Raw genomic sequence first — 15162 nt, forward strand, 5'->3', positions numbered from 1 at the left:
AATAAAAAATATATGATTCACTAGCTTAGCAAATAATAGTAAGAAAACAAAAATGATAAAGGAAAAAGAGTTAAAAACCGGGAGTGTGCTTATTCAGGATAATGCATAAAATTTGAAATGATTTATTCAACGTTATATACTAAAAATAAGCAACAACTTCCTAAAATCCGGCAATAAGTTATGACACAATCAAATCAAACTCTTTGCTAATTTGAAGCTGGATTTTACACTGAAATTTTAATTTACTCCAATCACTTTGTATTATTAATCAAAATTCATCATCATTTCAATTATCAACCCTTCCAAAACCATTAGTTTAATAAAGAAAATAGAAGGTAATTAAAATCCAAAATATTTATGAAAGAATTACATAAACACACATACATGCCATACATAGATCATGTCCACAAACATCATTCCACTCAATGACCACAAAATTTACCCACACAATTCCAAATCCAGCCGTTTCCAATATCCGGCATTTTAAAAAAAAAAAAATGTTAATTTCTTATTAAACTCAAAAATAATAAAATTCTTTGATTAAAAAAAAAAAAAAAAAGTTCAGGAGTACTAGAGTAGTTTCCATTGTTTTAAACTCTACCTGGCAGTTTGTTACCAAAAAATACAAAAACCTGGCAAATTTTCATGACACGTAGGGAGTTCTCAAGTATTTACATAAAATTCCTAATCTATCCTACCCGCTAATCTGAAATTAAATTTTTTTTTTTTTTTGATTCCGAGAGGAGGCCACTCCCGAGTGAGGTCCGAGTCAACTCAGCGGATGAAAAATCAAGACTCGTCAGCCTTGGACATGAGGGAGAGACGGCTAGGCCTCGGATGGAATGCGGCTCGGCGGCGCTGGTGGTGAGAGGAGGGCCTAATCAGAGCCGACAAGGCCCTCTTTACCAAGTCTCCGCCCTCCACTCCGCCGATCCTCACCAGCGAATTCGTCATTGCCGACCTCCGAAGACTCAGGTGGTACGACGCCGTTTTCTGCCGATGGCCGTGATCTTCGCCACGAGTAGCCGAGGCCTTGTGCAGAGAGCACCGGAATGAGCCCGGGTGCGTCGTAGGCGAACACGTGCACGCCTTCTTCTTGTTGGACGACACCGCATTGTTGCTGCCCTGCATCCTCACGGAGATCGAAGATCGCCCCGGAGAGGTCGCCCGCTCGATCGAGAACCGAACGGACGGCGACGGAGACGGCGACTTTGACGGATACGAATACGGCGAGGGAGAGCACGAGCGGCGTCCGTGCAAGTTCACGGGCGTGGAGGAGCGCGTGAAGAATGTGGACGATCGGGACGCGAAGCTCGAACACGACGAAGCGAACGCCGACGACGACGAGGAGTAACCCGACGGCGGTAATATGTGACACGTGTGAGAATCTCGACCGTCATATTTGGTTCTTGGAGAAGACGAAGCCATTCTTGTACCACTCTCAGAGAGAGAGAGAGAGAGAGAGAGCGTTTCTTGTTTGATTTTCTTTGATTTCTTTTTCTTCTTTTGTGAAAGCGGTGTTTCGCTGCTTGGTTGGGCAAAACCTAGGGCGTGACAAGGAGGGGTTTATAAAGGGCGCCGGTAGTATGGGCGGATTGTAATTTCTAAGTGGTTTCAAGGGTTATATTTTCAGTTGTGCAATCTAAAAAGGATAGAGAGCCGTTTGTCAGGGGCCGAAACCTGACATGGGTTTAGGGTTACACTTTCGGGGTGGGGGTCCACAGGGGGGGTGCCAAAGCTGTGTGCCGAGGAGAATTTCTAGCCAACAACTTCCTACGAGTGGGGATTTATAATTGTTTGAAATTGAATAAGCGCGTTTTAAAAGGATGGTTTCAGTTGTGTGCCAAGGAGAATTTCTAGCCAACGAGCATCTTAGAGCGTGCTTTCACGATGACTTTTCGAATACGTTTTCTGTTATCCATGCGCTGATTCTACGTACGAGTGGGTTTGAGAATTGTTTTGAAATTGAATAAGCGCGTTTTAAAAGGATGCATGGTTTCTTCAGTTGTGGCCTGTGGGATTGGATTGTTCTCAGAAGTCAACTTTTTTGTTTAACAAAAGTATAACTTTAGCCTCTCTTTTTTTAAAAAAAAAATAAAAAATAAAAAATAGAAAAAATGTCTGAAGCAACCTATTTATTTTTTTTGTCTTTATTTTTTTTTGTATTTAAAAATAATGAAAAATGGTATTTTTTTTCATAGTAATGTCATTTTTTTTAAGAAAATGTTATTATTATGAAGAAAAATACCATTTTTCATTTTAAAAAAAAAATACTAAATAAAAGAAAGGCCAAAAATAGATAGAGTTGCTTCAAACATTTTTTCTATTTTTTATTTTTATAAAAAAATAAGGCAAAAGTTAGACTTTTGTTAGGCAAAAAAGTTGGACCTTTAGCATTTGCCTTCTCAAAATCTCACAAATGTCATGCGTATTTCATTTTTCATAAATAAATATTCTCATAAAAGTTAGAACTTTTCTTACTCAGATATCTTCTGTTTTCCTCGTTGAATTAATCTTCTCTAACTCCCAATTAGTAAATTTCCAACTTTTAAAAAAATCAAAAATACATTTTTACTTTCTTCTTTCCATTCAGACGAACAGGTAATTAATTAATAATTAATACACTTTTTTTTTTTATTATTATACAATATATTAATAAATGCACTCAATTTACTACGAAAATCTCGTCCTGATCTTCATTTGATGATTATTTTATTTATATACATCATCCACCATATTAGACAATTAGATGAATGAGACTCTCTGAGTCATCGATTTTTTTTTTTTTAATGAAAACTCTTTTTATTACTTTGTTTTGTAATATGTTTGAAATTTGAAATTAAATGCATGGGTCATGAATAAGAACAATGTGGCTAAGCAATTACCATGTTCATGCCTTTTATTATTGTTGCTAGCGTCAAAATTCTTGTTTGTTTTTTGCCGACAGAGTGTGAGTTGACAGATTCTTTAGGACTATTCATAAATTTGACTTTTGTAAGGGTTCATTGAGCTTCTTGTCGAACCGTGTTTAAAAGAACACTGGCGTGCATAAACAGTGTGCACGCCAGTATTTTCTTATTATTATTTTTTTGTTTATTGTTTAAATAATATTATATAATAAGAAAACACTGGCGTGTTCATGCATGCTAGTGTTCTCTTAAACACTGCTCATTCTTGTCTATTATTCAATTCTCCATAATGTTGATTAAATTGGCGTATTCTTATTTGTCTAGAGATGATGAAGAAATAGGATTTTAGCTGTCATTTAGCAGACGTAGGTGTTCCTATATCATCTGCCAACAACTCCAATTCATATAGTAAATTAATATTTTTTATTGTTACCGTATTCTCGAGCAATTTTTCTGCTCATTTGACTTATTCTGAAAAAATTAATTGGAACTTCAGTAACAAATAGCCTTTTACCATATGTTGTCATGAATTTTTTAAAGGATGACTCTCTAATTTATTTAGCTTAATCATAGAGAATAACTAAGCTTTGAGCCTAATAATCCATGTCTCTGCCTTTTACCCTCTTGATTATTATTATTCTGTGTTGTTGCATTTCAATCTTTTATGCCATGTGTTGGTTTCGCAATTTAAAAAATAATTTTTTTTAAAAAACAATTATTCTTAATATTGCAATCAGCTCACACCAAATAATCACAATTTATGCTCTTGTTTTGGATAAATAATAATACAAAGTGTATAATAGAATTTTTGTAATACTAAGAATATAGAAAATAAATACCACCAATGACTTGAATATAGAATTTTTATAATACTAAGGCATGAATATCTCGCTCTCTTTTAAGAGCATTCACAATAAAAGAGCCAAATGTTACTTTTATCTAAAATTGCTAATTAGATTTTTAAAAAATTCCCTACATTGGATTAGCAAAAAAAATAAAATGCAAAATGGATATTTGATTGGAAGAAGAAAAAAAAAAAAAAAACTAAATATATCAGCACTTTTCTCACTTTTTCTCAATAACTTTTCCCAAAACTTTTTCCCAATAAAGAGTAAAAAAAAAATATTTTAATAGAATAAATAAAAGCAAAGCTAATCGGATGTAGATGCATTTAAAAATTCATTAGGTAAACTAGATAAAAGTAAGTTTTGAGGAACCATTTTGCATAAAAATTTGGCTCCTCCATTATAAATGCTCTTAAAGCGTTTTGAGCTACAACAGGAAAATATTTAGAAAATACGTTTCAATTAGTGCAATGGGTTCTCAAACCCACCCTAGAAGGTGTGATGCTTTCATTCGCTATACGTATTTCCTAAGATCTGTAGCTCTTGATTTCCTAATCCATGCCTTCAATTTCCGAATATCTCATAAACCCTAACCCTAATTTCCTACACGTTAGAGCTTCCCATGACATCCCACTTCAGTTTGTCGTCTAAACTTAAAAAAAGATGAGAAAAAGAGAGAGATGTACAGGCGCAAACGCACCTTGTTGCCTAAACTACACATTCCCCGTGATTTGCATTTCCCACAAAACAATCCAGCAAAATACAAAATTATATTGTATAATCAGTCAAGCAAAAGTGACATTTTCTTGCAACTGACATAAATAACAGACTACTACGTGGTTACAACGCAAGAACACTTGGTAAAACAATTGACTAATGCGACATTTTTCACCCACTAATTTACTTCGTTACAAAAACATAAATTATTCTATGCTACATCCAGGAACCTGTCGTCCCTTAACAGCCAGGCCAGCTAACATGAGATTCTTATTTCCAAAAACTGTCTACCCAGTCATCATGGCAGAAGCAGAAGCAGCTGTAGCAAATTCTTCAGTCAGAACTAACTTTTGCAATAACAACTTTGTGTGGGTTGGCAAAGATGATCATGCCGCGCTCAAGCAGTCCTCCCAAGTCCCATATTTTGAGCTGAAACTACCTCCGCCACTCTGCTGTGCATGCTCAGAAATAACTGCTCGGGCACAAACATCCCAAGTCCTTGCTATTTGGCCAAGCGACATCGGTTGCGAAAGGCTTCGTAGAGATATGCTGAACCTCGACTTTGCCTTTACTGAAAGATCTTCATACTCCTTACTGTCGAGGCAGAATATCAGACCCAATTTTCTAAATAAGATGTAAAGGATTTCCTAAAATCAAATATCCTTTGTTGGTACTACGAATGGCAGATATTTTCACACCAACTTTGAGGATAAGTACACATTTAACATGAGGACTCAGAATACATAATAAAATGATCAGATTGAGAAAAAAAGTTGACTTATTTCATGAGCCATTTTGTTAGAATGCGCTTTTCCATTCAACACATAGTATCCATATTATCAAACAGCTTGGGGTTTACACCATTACCATTTGGCTGCTAAGGTGGCTGTAAGGAAAATAGTGGAAGAGAAACCTAGCGGAAACTACACTTATTCCTCTCAATCTACTACTCTATTTGCAATGTTCCCCAATCTTTCAATTTGTTTAACCTACCCTACCAATCTGCATATTGGGGGGGGTGTTGGGTGGTGGGGTTGCAATGTCCCACTGTCATTAGGATTTTCTATTAGATCCTAATGGAGGGGTATAATGAACATTTCATGTGATTCAAAGTGAAAAAAATACCCTTCATAAGATATTATTATTATTATTTTTAAAGACATCTAAGACATTTATAAATACCAAAAAAAAGAAGGGAAAATTCAGAGAGAGAAAAAAAAAACCCGAAAAAAGGGCCATGGGTCATAGCAGATCCCTTAAGGGTATAGTTAAAAGTTAAGGGTATAGTTGCATTTTTATAAATTCCATGGGGGCATAATGGTCACTTTGACCAGTTATTCTTCTTCTTCTCATTCAAGGAGGTTGGGGTTCTTCTAGGGAGGAGGGTCACATGATGCGCTTGGCATCTGACTTAACAGAAGGAGATTGCAACCCCAATTATAGATTGGTAGGGTACACTATCCAGATTGAACGATTCGGGGAACATTACAAATTGGGTGGTATATTAAGTGATTACGCATAATTTCTCAAAAAAACCTATAAAGAAAAAATCCCTAGTGTGCATAAAAACCAAGAGATTGAAATATCTGTATAACCAGAACTAGCCCATAGCAGACGTCTGAATTAGTGAACTGGTCACCTAGCCTCTTTGGCATGTACAATTTGGAGTTCAATTGGAAGTAGACTGGGAAGACATGGTAAATCCAGTTAATCCAAGCCAAAAGATTGCAAACCAGATGATTTGACTGATGGAATCCTAAGTTATACATGATTATTGATTTTAGGAGTACCTTTAAGTATCAATAAAAGGAATCTTGCCCAGGAACACAGCCAATAAGCCATAGCAGAAGTATTGCTATGAGTTTCTACAGTAGTACAACTAATGTTAGCCATTTCTAGCTTAGTATAAACTGCTGCATTACCATAAATATCTAAAATAAGTCATTTATTGAAAATTTGCTCCAGGTCACATGACTAGGTGACGTGCAAAACAACCCCTCGAACAGATTGACATCAAGTGCCAGTTTGAAACTATTGGCATATGTCATCATCCTCAAATTATTAACAAACTGAAGAATTCTTTGACTACATCCTATTAAAGAAAAAAAATTCAATAACAGAGTATGGATATCCTGCCACAATTTAAATGAAGTTTTCCAGAAAGCTTTTCAGAAGCTTCCATATCAAATAGAGGCTCTAATTCATTAATGTTAATTTTGTCATAAGGATTGCAAAAGAAGTTATTAAATCTCTTCAGTTAGACCCAAGAAATAATCTTCAAATCTTAACTTTATTGAACCAAAACAGCATATAAAAGAAAGGCATAGTGCACAGTTCCATCACCTGACTTCAACTGGAAACTTGTCTAAGAGTATTGGGGAGCAATTTGGATAATTTGAGGGAACAAGCAATCTTAATGGCTGGATCGGTGACTGCATAGGAGTGAAGTGCATATAAATTCTGAGAAGACATTTATTAGACAAAAATTTACTTCATGTTAGAAGGTCTGAACGCCTACCATTTGTGCAGAAGCGTACTGCGATTTCAAGTTTGGACTCAGAGCCACAGCACTGAAAGAGCACTTGACAATGGTTCCTTCACCCCCTTCAGCAGCAGCCGCAGCAGCAGTTGGGTCGACGTCTTCATCACTGATATCAACAACTGTGTCTATAAGTCCTTGATTTATCTCCCTTATTTCTTCCAAAAGGGCATGATTAACCTGCAACAGGTGCCACGTGATTTATTTATACTGCAGAAGCTGATGTGGGGATTCTGACATTCTAACAAAAATTAAAAGTGCCAAGATGGGGGAATCGGTTTTCTTTTATCTCTATTTTTTGTTTTCAAGGATAAGAAAGAATTTGACTGAGAAAGATAAAGGTTACAACAAAATATCACTTACACCAGCAAATCTGAGGTAGGACATGATTGCCACACAAATTAGCATAGTTCAGGAACAACAAATCTCTTTATGATAAACAGATTCATTTTGCAAGTTCACAACCAAAATCCTGTTGAACGAAACTAGTATCCTTAAATACCTATTTAAGGAGACCCTGCAGTATAACGACCCCCCTCTTCTCTCTCATGGTTATGCATTAAGTCTAGTGGTAAGGAAAGGTGTACACTTTCAAGCTTAATTGGTCACCTCATTTTATTAAGAAAGCATTTAATATCAGATTTATGAGCTAGAAATCCGCACCTGAACTCCCAGTATGCATTTGTTAACCAAAGCTTCACTATTTTGAGTACCCAAATTGATAGTATTAATGTTCAAGAAGTTCCAAACATCTTTGCACCATCGATACTGTGATTTCTTTCAGAAGCATAAATTCACCCTCCATCAGATATAAAAACTCTTTTATTTTATTTTATTTATTTTTTAATTTTTATCTATTTAAAAGGTTTCCTCGTAGCTTCTTGGAATTTCCTAAAACAACATGCACATGTGAAGTGGGTGAAATACAACTAGTTGTCAATTGACTTCCTGTGCCAAAAACTACAATCTTTATGAGTTCAACCATTCACTTTGGGCATTAATTTTAGAATGCATCTGCATGTGTAGACTCTCCTATTTCCACTATTTTCTCTCTTTTCTCCCCTTTCTTATGTCAAATCAGGACAAATTTTTTGTAGAAAATAGAACACAAGCAGTTACCAACTTAACAAAATGATCATTTTAATTAAACCATCTAAACTTAGTTTAAATCAAGATTGTTCCATATAAAAACGTTTGAGGTTCAATTTGTAATTAGCAGAGATTGTTTTAAAAAAGAAAAGGAAAAAATAAAAAAGAAAGAAACAAATATACCATTCCCTTGAAGAAAAAGCAAACCTGGGTTTAATGTTAATAAGGTTAGCAACCAATTAGATCAGTAGAATTTGGCAATTGTAATAAAAACCATTTGAAATTGAATAATAATAAAATATTTATCATGGAAGAAAGAATCCAAATGTGGGGACTCTAAAGACCAATGATCATATTTTGGTATTATTACTAATTTAGTTGTGGGAATAACGATTCACTATCTGGATTCTTTTGTAACGCTCGTGGATTGAGAGGAGGGTGATCTGTTATCACCGCTATTGTTTGTGGTGATTATGAAGGCGTTGAGTTGGGGACTTAAGTTGGACTCTTCGATAGGGTCAAGGAATAATGGAGAGCTATTAGTGTCTAATTTACTGTTTGCTGATAATACTTTGATTTTTTATGAGGCCAATTCTGTACAATGACATTTGCAATGTGGCAAAATCAGAGATAGTTCCTGTTGGTGATGTGGGAAATGTAGAAGTGTTGGTCCGTATTCTTAGTTGTAGAGTATCATCTTTGCCACTAAAGTACTTGGGTTTGGCCATTGGGTGCTTCTTACAAGATTGGGAGGTGGATGTGGTCTTCTCTTTCTTTGAGATGTTGTATTCCCTTAGAGTAGGGCAAGGAGATGTGGATAGAATATGTTGGAGCCCTTCCAAAAGGCACAAGTTTGAAGTGAAGTCATATTATCAAGTGTTAACCAATAAGCACCGAATGTTGCACAGTCAAGCCCCTTAACTCGCATATGTTAATTCCTTAGCATTGTTATTTGTTTATTTTTTAAAAAAAATTTAAAACTTTTTAATTTTTTAAATTTTTTAAATTTTTTTTTTTTCAGGTTTTAAATAAAGGTGCAATTGAATCCAATCCAATTTTGACTCCAATTAAAGAAATTCTGATTTAATCATTTCCTTGATTTGATTAAACTTAACCACATTATTTAAGTCCTCTATTATGATTGGTTAAGCTTAATCATATCTTTTAGGTCTTCTCAAAGTGTGCTTTAAGCCCAAAATCAATGGAATTAATTGCATCTTTATTTAAAACATGAAAACAAGAAAACAACACAAAATCAAACAAATAACAATATTAAGGAATTGATGTGGTCTTTTTCAAAAAAATATCAATAATTATTTACCACTCGCAATAAGATGAATCCTTATAGGATAAGCTATAGAGAGGGTGTCAAACCTCAAGGACTGCAGGAGTGTTGTTATCAAGTTTATACAATGTGCTAATGAGATTTATCCGATTGTGGGGATTTCGTATACGGGTCATAAGCTGCAATTGTTAGCTCTATTGACTTTTTTAGAAGAGGAACGAAGGAATAACGCGATGGTTACCAATCCAAGCAACGGCACCAAGGGCAAGAGGGAGGTTAGGAACTTGGAGTGCTCGGTGAATTATGATGCTAGAAGTATGAGCTCTAGCCGTGGTAATAGAAAGGGGAGGGGTCATGTAGTAGCCTTATGAAGCAAGCATTCTATCTTGGAATGTGAGAGCGTTGAACAAGAGGGATAAACGTTTGAGGGTGAGTAATATGCTTAGAGACTGAAAGGTAGATATTGTTTGTCTTCAAGAAACCAAATTTCAGGGTGTCTTGCAATATTGTCCGTAGTTTATGGGGGCGGAGTCGTGAATTGGTGCTGTATGGATTCTAGAGGGGCTTCGGGTGGTATCTTGATTATGTGGGATAACAGGGTGGGGGGAAGGTCGATGTTTGTATGGGGGCTTACACCCTAGCGGTGTCTTTCAGGAATAGAAGGCTCCTTTGGGAGGAGTTGGCTGGTGTTATAAGTTGGTGGGACATACCATGGTGTATTGGGGGTGATTTTAATGTCACTCGGTTCCCTAGCGAAAGATCAGGGAGAGCTCATCTAGATTCGGCAATGATGGAATTTTCTGGCTTTATTTCTGAACAAGGGCTAATGGATCTCCCCTTGGTTGGGGGCTCGTTTACTTGGTCGCTATCTAACGATCCCCCTCTGTGGTCAAGGATTGATCGGTTTCTTGTTTTCCCAGCTTTGGAGGCCTAGCTTCCAGGGGTTAGACAGAAGAGGCTTTCTCGCCTTTGCTTTGATGATTTCCCAATCATTCTTGAGTTGGGGGATGTGTCAAAGGGGAAAAAACCATTCAAATTCGAAAATATGTAGCTGAAAGCAGAGGGGTTTGTGGCCCTAGTGAAACAATGGTGGGACTCTTATGTGTTCCACGGTACGCCAAGCTTTGTTCTTGCTTGCAAGCTCAAGGCTTTGAAGATGAATTTGAAGACATGGAATGAGGAGGTGTTTGGCAACATTGGTAGGAATAAGAGGTTGCTTCTTGAAGAGCTCCAGGTGTTAGATGTGAACGAAGAAAGTAGGGCCTTGGATGCGGAGGTGGTTCACGAGTTAGAGAATTGCACCCTTATGGAAGAGGTGAGTTGGAGGCAGAAATCTAGGGTGATGTGGTTGAAGGAAGGTGATAAGTGTACTAAATTCTTTCACTCCATAGCCAACTCTAATAGAAGACACAACTCTATAGATACTCTTATGATTGGAGACAATCCCTCTTCAAACCCGACCGAGATTAATCAGCACATAGTTGAGTTCTATAAAAAACTTTTTACTGAGCAATGCCGTTGGAGGCCTATGGTAGATGGTATTTCCTTTGATTCCATATCGGAGGATGAGGCTAGTTGGTTGGAGAGACACTTTGAAGAGGATGAGGTCAGAAAGGTAGTGTTCAAGATGAATGGCTATAAGGCACCGAGCCCCGATGGGTTTTCAATGGCTTTCTTCCAAACTTGCTAGGAGGTTGTGAGGAGGGATATTATGAAGGTGTTTAGTGTGTTTCATGCAAGAGGGTTGTTGTAACAGGCATTAGAAGAAAGTGGTTAGCTGTAGATAACTATAATAGGTAGTGTTATAATATAGTTTAGTTAGTTGGGAAGGTTATAATACAGTTTAGTTAGTTGGTAGTTAGTTGAAGTGTTAGTTGGAGGAGGATGTATAAATAGCTTGTATGAGAATGTAATTAGCATCTGGATAGTCAATTGTTCATTGTGAACTTGGAGGAGGAGTCCTCGAATACTCAAGGAGGTTTAGGTATCCTCGAAATACCTAGTTCAATAGTCAATTCATTCATTCATTCTATTATTTCTCTCTTTCTCTTCCATTTTCTCTCCTATATTCAGTTTGGCAGTAACCATTCTGTTACAAGTGGTATCAAGAGCCATTTGTTTTCTTTTCATGGAAACTAGGTCAATGGGGCAAAATGCGGATTTGGTGCAGTTCAGGAAGGAGTTTAAGCAGTTGAAGGATGATATTGAAGAGAAGAATGCAAGACTGGAAAAAAAGCAAGATGACCAGTTTGCTTTCTTGAGTGAACAGTTGGCACAAGTGATGAAAGGCATTCAGGAATCGCAGAGGGCACCAGAGCAAAGAGATAAAAGTTCCTCTTTTGATACTATGGAGGCCAATTTTGGCTCAACCTCAAAAGGAAGGATTCATGCAACAGATGGTGTAGGGTTTCAGGCAGGAGATGGATTTCATACTAAGTCCATTCAGGAATCAAAGCCGTTCGATTCCACGGATGACAACGCATTTAGGCAGTTGCAGGCTAATTTGGTAGCCATTGATGAAAAGTACAAATCTATTAATGCAGATATGAAAGCGAGATATGAACTCAAAATGAGGCAACTGGAGGAACAACATGCTGATAGAATGAAAAATATCCAGGAATTGGCAAATGGGTCACAACCGAAAGATAAACATTTATCTTTTGGTTCTATGGAGGGCAATTTCAGTTCAGAATTTGGAAACCAGGATGTGGGGCAAGATTTTGTACAAGAAGATGCAGACGACATGCAATTCCAGAAAATCTCTGATCTTGTCCAAGAAGACGAAGACGACATACACATCCAGAAAATCCCGATTCCATTAAAGGGTGTCGACGATCAAAAGGTAGAAAGCTGTGACGGTCTCAGCCAGAACATGGCCAGCAACGATGAGGCTTTAGATTGGTTTTTTGGGTGCGAGTCCGTGGATTGTAAGAAGCTACAGTTGATTCCTGAGAAGGTGGAGATCAAACAAGAGTTCAAGAATGAAGATTTGGGGGAGCAAGATTTAGTAAAACAAATTTCGAATTTTGGGAGGCTTTCTTGCAGTGAAGTGCAGTTGTTCGATAATACTCCGCAAAGGAAGTTAGATGATGGCGTCTTCTTTCTTGGGTGTGTTAGATGGTGTTTTGATCCAGGCAAAAGCATTTCATTATTGCGCGGTTGAGAAGAAGGGAGGAAGAAGTTACGGCCAGTTGTTCAATAAAGTGGCTATGGCGGCTGAGAAGACGAGAGGTTGAAGCTGGCTTGCGTGAGAAAAGGAGTTTGAAAAATATCAAGCAGCAGGGACACGTGACATGAGATGAGTGGTTCAATGAAAGGGCTTGGTGGCAGCTGCATGAGGTTATACGTGGCATTTATATGACTCAAAAGGCTGCCAGCAAAGGAATTGAGCTTGGCTTGTATATGAGGCTACGCCAATGGAGCTTGGCTTTTATTTCAAGCGCACCTTGTGGGCAAGGTGCTTTGAAGGGGTGAGTAGTGTAACAGGCATTAGAAGAAAGTGGTTAGCTGTAGATAACTATAATAGGTAGTGTTATAATATAGTTTAGTTAGTTGGGAAGGTTATAATACAGTTTAGTTAGTTGGTAGTTAGTTGAAGTGTTAGTTGGAGGAGGATGTATAAATAGCTTGTATGAGAATGTAATTAGCATCTGGATAGTCAATTGTTCATTGTGAACTTGGAGGAGGAGTCCTCGAATACTCAAGGAGGTTTAGGTATCCTCGAAATACCTAGTTCAATAGTCAATTCATTCATTCATTCTATTATTTCTCTCTTTCTCTTCCATTTTCTCTCCTATATTCAGTTTGGTAGTAACCATTCTGTTACAGTTGTTCGAGAAGAGCCTTAATGCTTCTTTCATTTCGCTTATTCCGAAGATTCCTAGTGCTATCAATCTCAAAGACTTCCAGCCAATTAGCCTTGTGGGAGGTATCTACAAAATCATAGCCAAGGTTTTAGCAAATAGATTGAAGGTAGTTCTGGATAAGATTATATCTCAGTCGCAAAGTGCTTTTATTAAGGGTAGGTAGGTTTTAGATCCTTTCTTGATTTCTAATGAATGCCTTAATAGTCGGTTGAGATCTGGGGAGCCAGGGATTATTTGCAAAATGGATCTGGAAAAAGCTTATGACCATGTGAATTGGGATTTCTTGTTATATATGCTAAGGAGGTGTGGTTTTGGGGGGATTTGGTGCTCTTGGATAGAACATTGCATTTCTTCGGTGCGATTCTCAATTCTGGTCAATGGTTTTCCTAATGGCTTTTTTAGCAGTTCTAGGAAATTAAGACAGGGGGACCCCCTGTCTCTTATGTTGTTTGTTTTTATGATGGAAGCTTTGAGCAGGATGATTTCGGCGGCGGTTAATGGCGGGCTGCTACAAGGCTTCAAGGTCAGTAATACTACATTCTCCCACCTTCTGTTTGCTGATGATACTTTCACTTTTTGCAATGCTATGCCAGCCCAAGTATGCTATTTGCGGAGTCTTTTTTTACTATTTGAAGCTGCCTCCGGTCTGAAGGTTAACTTGGCTAAGTCGGTGTTAATTCCAGTGGGGAATGTGGAGCAAGTGGGCATGTTAGCCGTTATTCTAGGGTGTGAGGTTGCCTCACCGCCAGTAAAGTACCTTGGTATGCTATTGGGGGCCCCTTATAAGGCTAAGCATATTTGGGATGGAGTTATTGAAAAGATAGAACGTTGGTTGGCTGGTTGGAAAACGTTGTATTTATCGAAGGGTGGCAGGGTCACGCTTATCAAGAGCACTCTCGTTAACTTGCCTACTTATTATCTGTCTCTTTTTCCTATTCCGATTAGCATTGCTAAGCGCATTGAAAAGTTACAGCGTAATTTCTTATGAAGTGGGCTAGGCGAAGAGTTCAAATACCACTTGGTAAAGTGGTCGAAGGTTTGCACTCCGATATAGGAAGGCGGGTTGGGTATTAGAAACTTAATGGTGTTCAATCGCGCCCTGCTAGGGAAATGGTTGTGGTGGATGTGAAGTTTGGAAGTTTATGGGGAGGGTGGTGTTCTATGGAGCCTGGAGGTACTTTTGGGGTGGGGTTATAGAAGAATATTAGGAAAGGTTGGGACACTTTCAAAGGCTTTACGCGTTTTGAGGTGGGGGACGGGACTAGGGTTTGCTTCTGGCATGATTTGTGGTGTGGAGATACGGCTCTTAAGATAGCTTTCCCTGATTTATTTAGTATTGCTTGTGCGAAGGACACCTCAATTGCGGCTCATTTGGAGGTGCTAGGTGGTTCTAATCAGTAAAAGGCTCATGATTGGGAGGTGGATGTTTTTGCCTCTTTTTTCTAGGTGTCACATTCTGCCTGAGTGAGACAAGGGTGTGAAGATAGGTTATGGTAGATTTCCTCCAAAAGAGGCCGTTTCAAGGTCAAACTTCTTTTTGCTTCCTTGGCATGTATTAACACTATTTCAGCTCACAATTATCTCTAAAACAAAAGGCGTGAACTAAAATTGCCAAATTCAAGCCTATACCTATAATGTGTATAAGTGGAGCCTCTTTACATGAACATATTAGAATGTTTGTATTTCACTTATTTATGGGTAAAGCCTCAAAGCAGAGCTTGAGCTTGACTCAATTGTTAAAAAAATAAAAACTTGTATTAGAACTGAGCTTGATTTTAAACAACTTGGATAACCCTTTCTATATTGTCTTGAACATTGTGATGGACTTGGGGAATCATCTTTCTAGACGAGAGACTCTCACTCTAGAATTCTCCTAGTTTTCTCTATTTCCTCTCTAGCGGAGGCGCGTGCA

General features: G+C 37.7%; 2 protein-coding genes across 4 annotated transcripts in view; both read right to left on the bottom strand.

Annotated features, from left to right (window-relative positions):
• Window positions 1-565: 565 nt before the first annotated feature.
• On the bottom strand, window positions 566-1568 carry LOC132188446 (uncharacterized). The gene has a single exon (XM_059602893.1). The coding sequence runs from the start codon at window positions 1426-1428 to the stop codon at window positions 790-792; it is 639 nt and encodes a 212-aa protein (XP_059458876.1). The 5' UTR covers window positions 1429-1568; the 3' UTR covers window positions 566-789.
• A 2941-nt stretch (window positions 1569-4509) lies between these two features.
• Window positions 4510-15162, bottom strand: part of LOC132187478 (mediator of RNA polymerase II transcription subunit 15a) — a 28435-nt gene continuing 17782 nt past the window's right edge. For 2 of the 3 annotated variants that reach the window (XM_059601799.1, XM_059601798.1), the window contains exons 9-11: window positions 6990-7190; window positions 6815-6903; window positions 4510-5095 (exon numbers count right to left, since the gene is read on the bottom strand). In XM_059601799.1, the coding sequence (XP_059457782.1) occupies window positions 4858-5095; window positions 6815-6903; window positions 6990-7190 (528 nt within the window). In that variant the 3' untranslated portion in view covers window positions 4510-4857. The remainder of the gene's footprint in view (window positions 5096-6814; window positions 6904-6989; window positions 7191-15162) is intronic. The other variant, XM_059601800.1, reaches the window with a different exon arrangement.

Source organism: Corylus avellana, chromosome ca7 (assembly GCF_901000735.1).
Source record: "Corylus avellana chromosome ca7, CavTom2PMs-1.0".
NCBI classification, from domain to species: domain Eukaryota; kingdom Viridiplantae; phylum Streptophyta; class Magnoliopsida; order Fagales; family Betulaceae; genus Corylus; species Corylus avellana.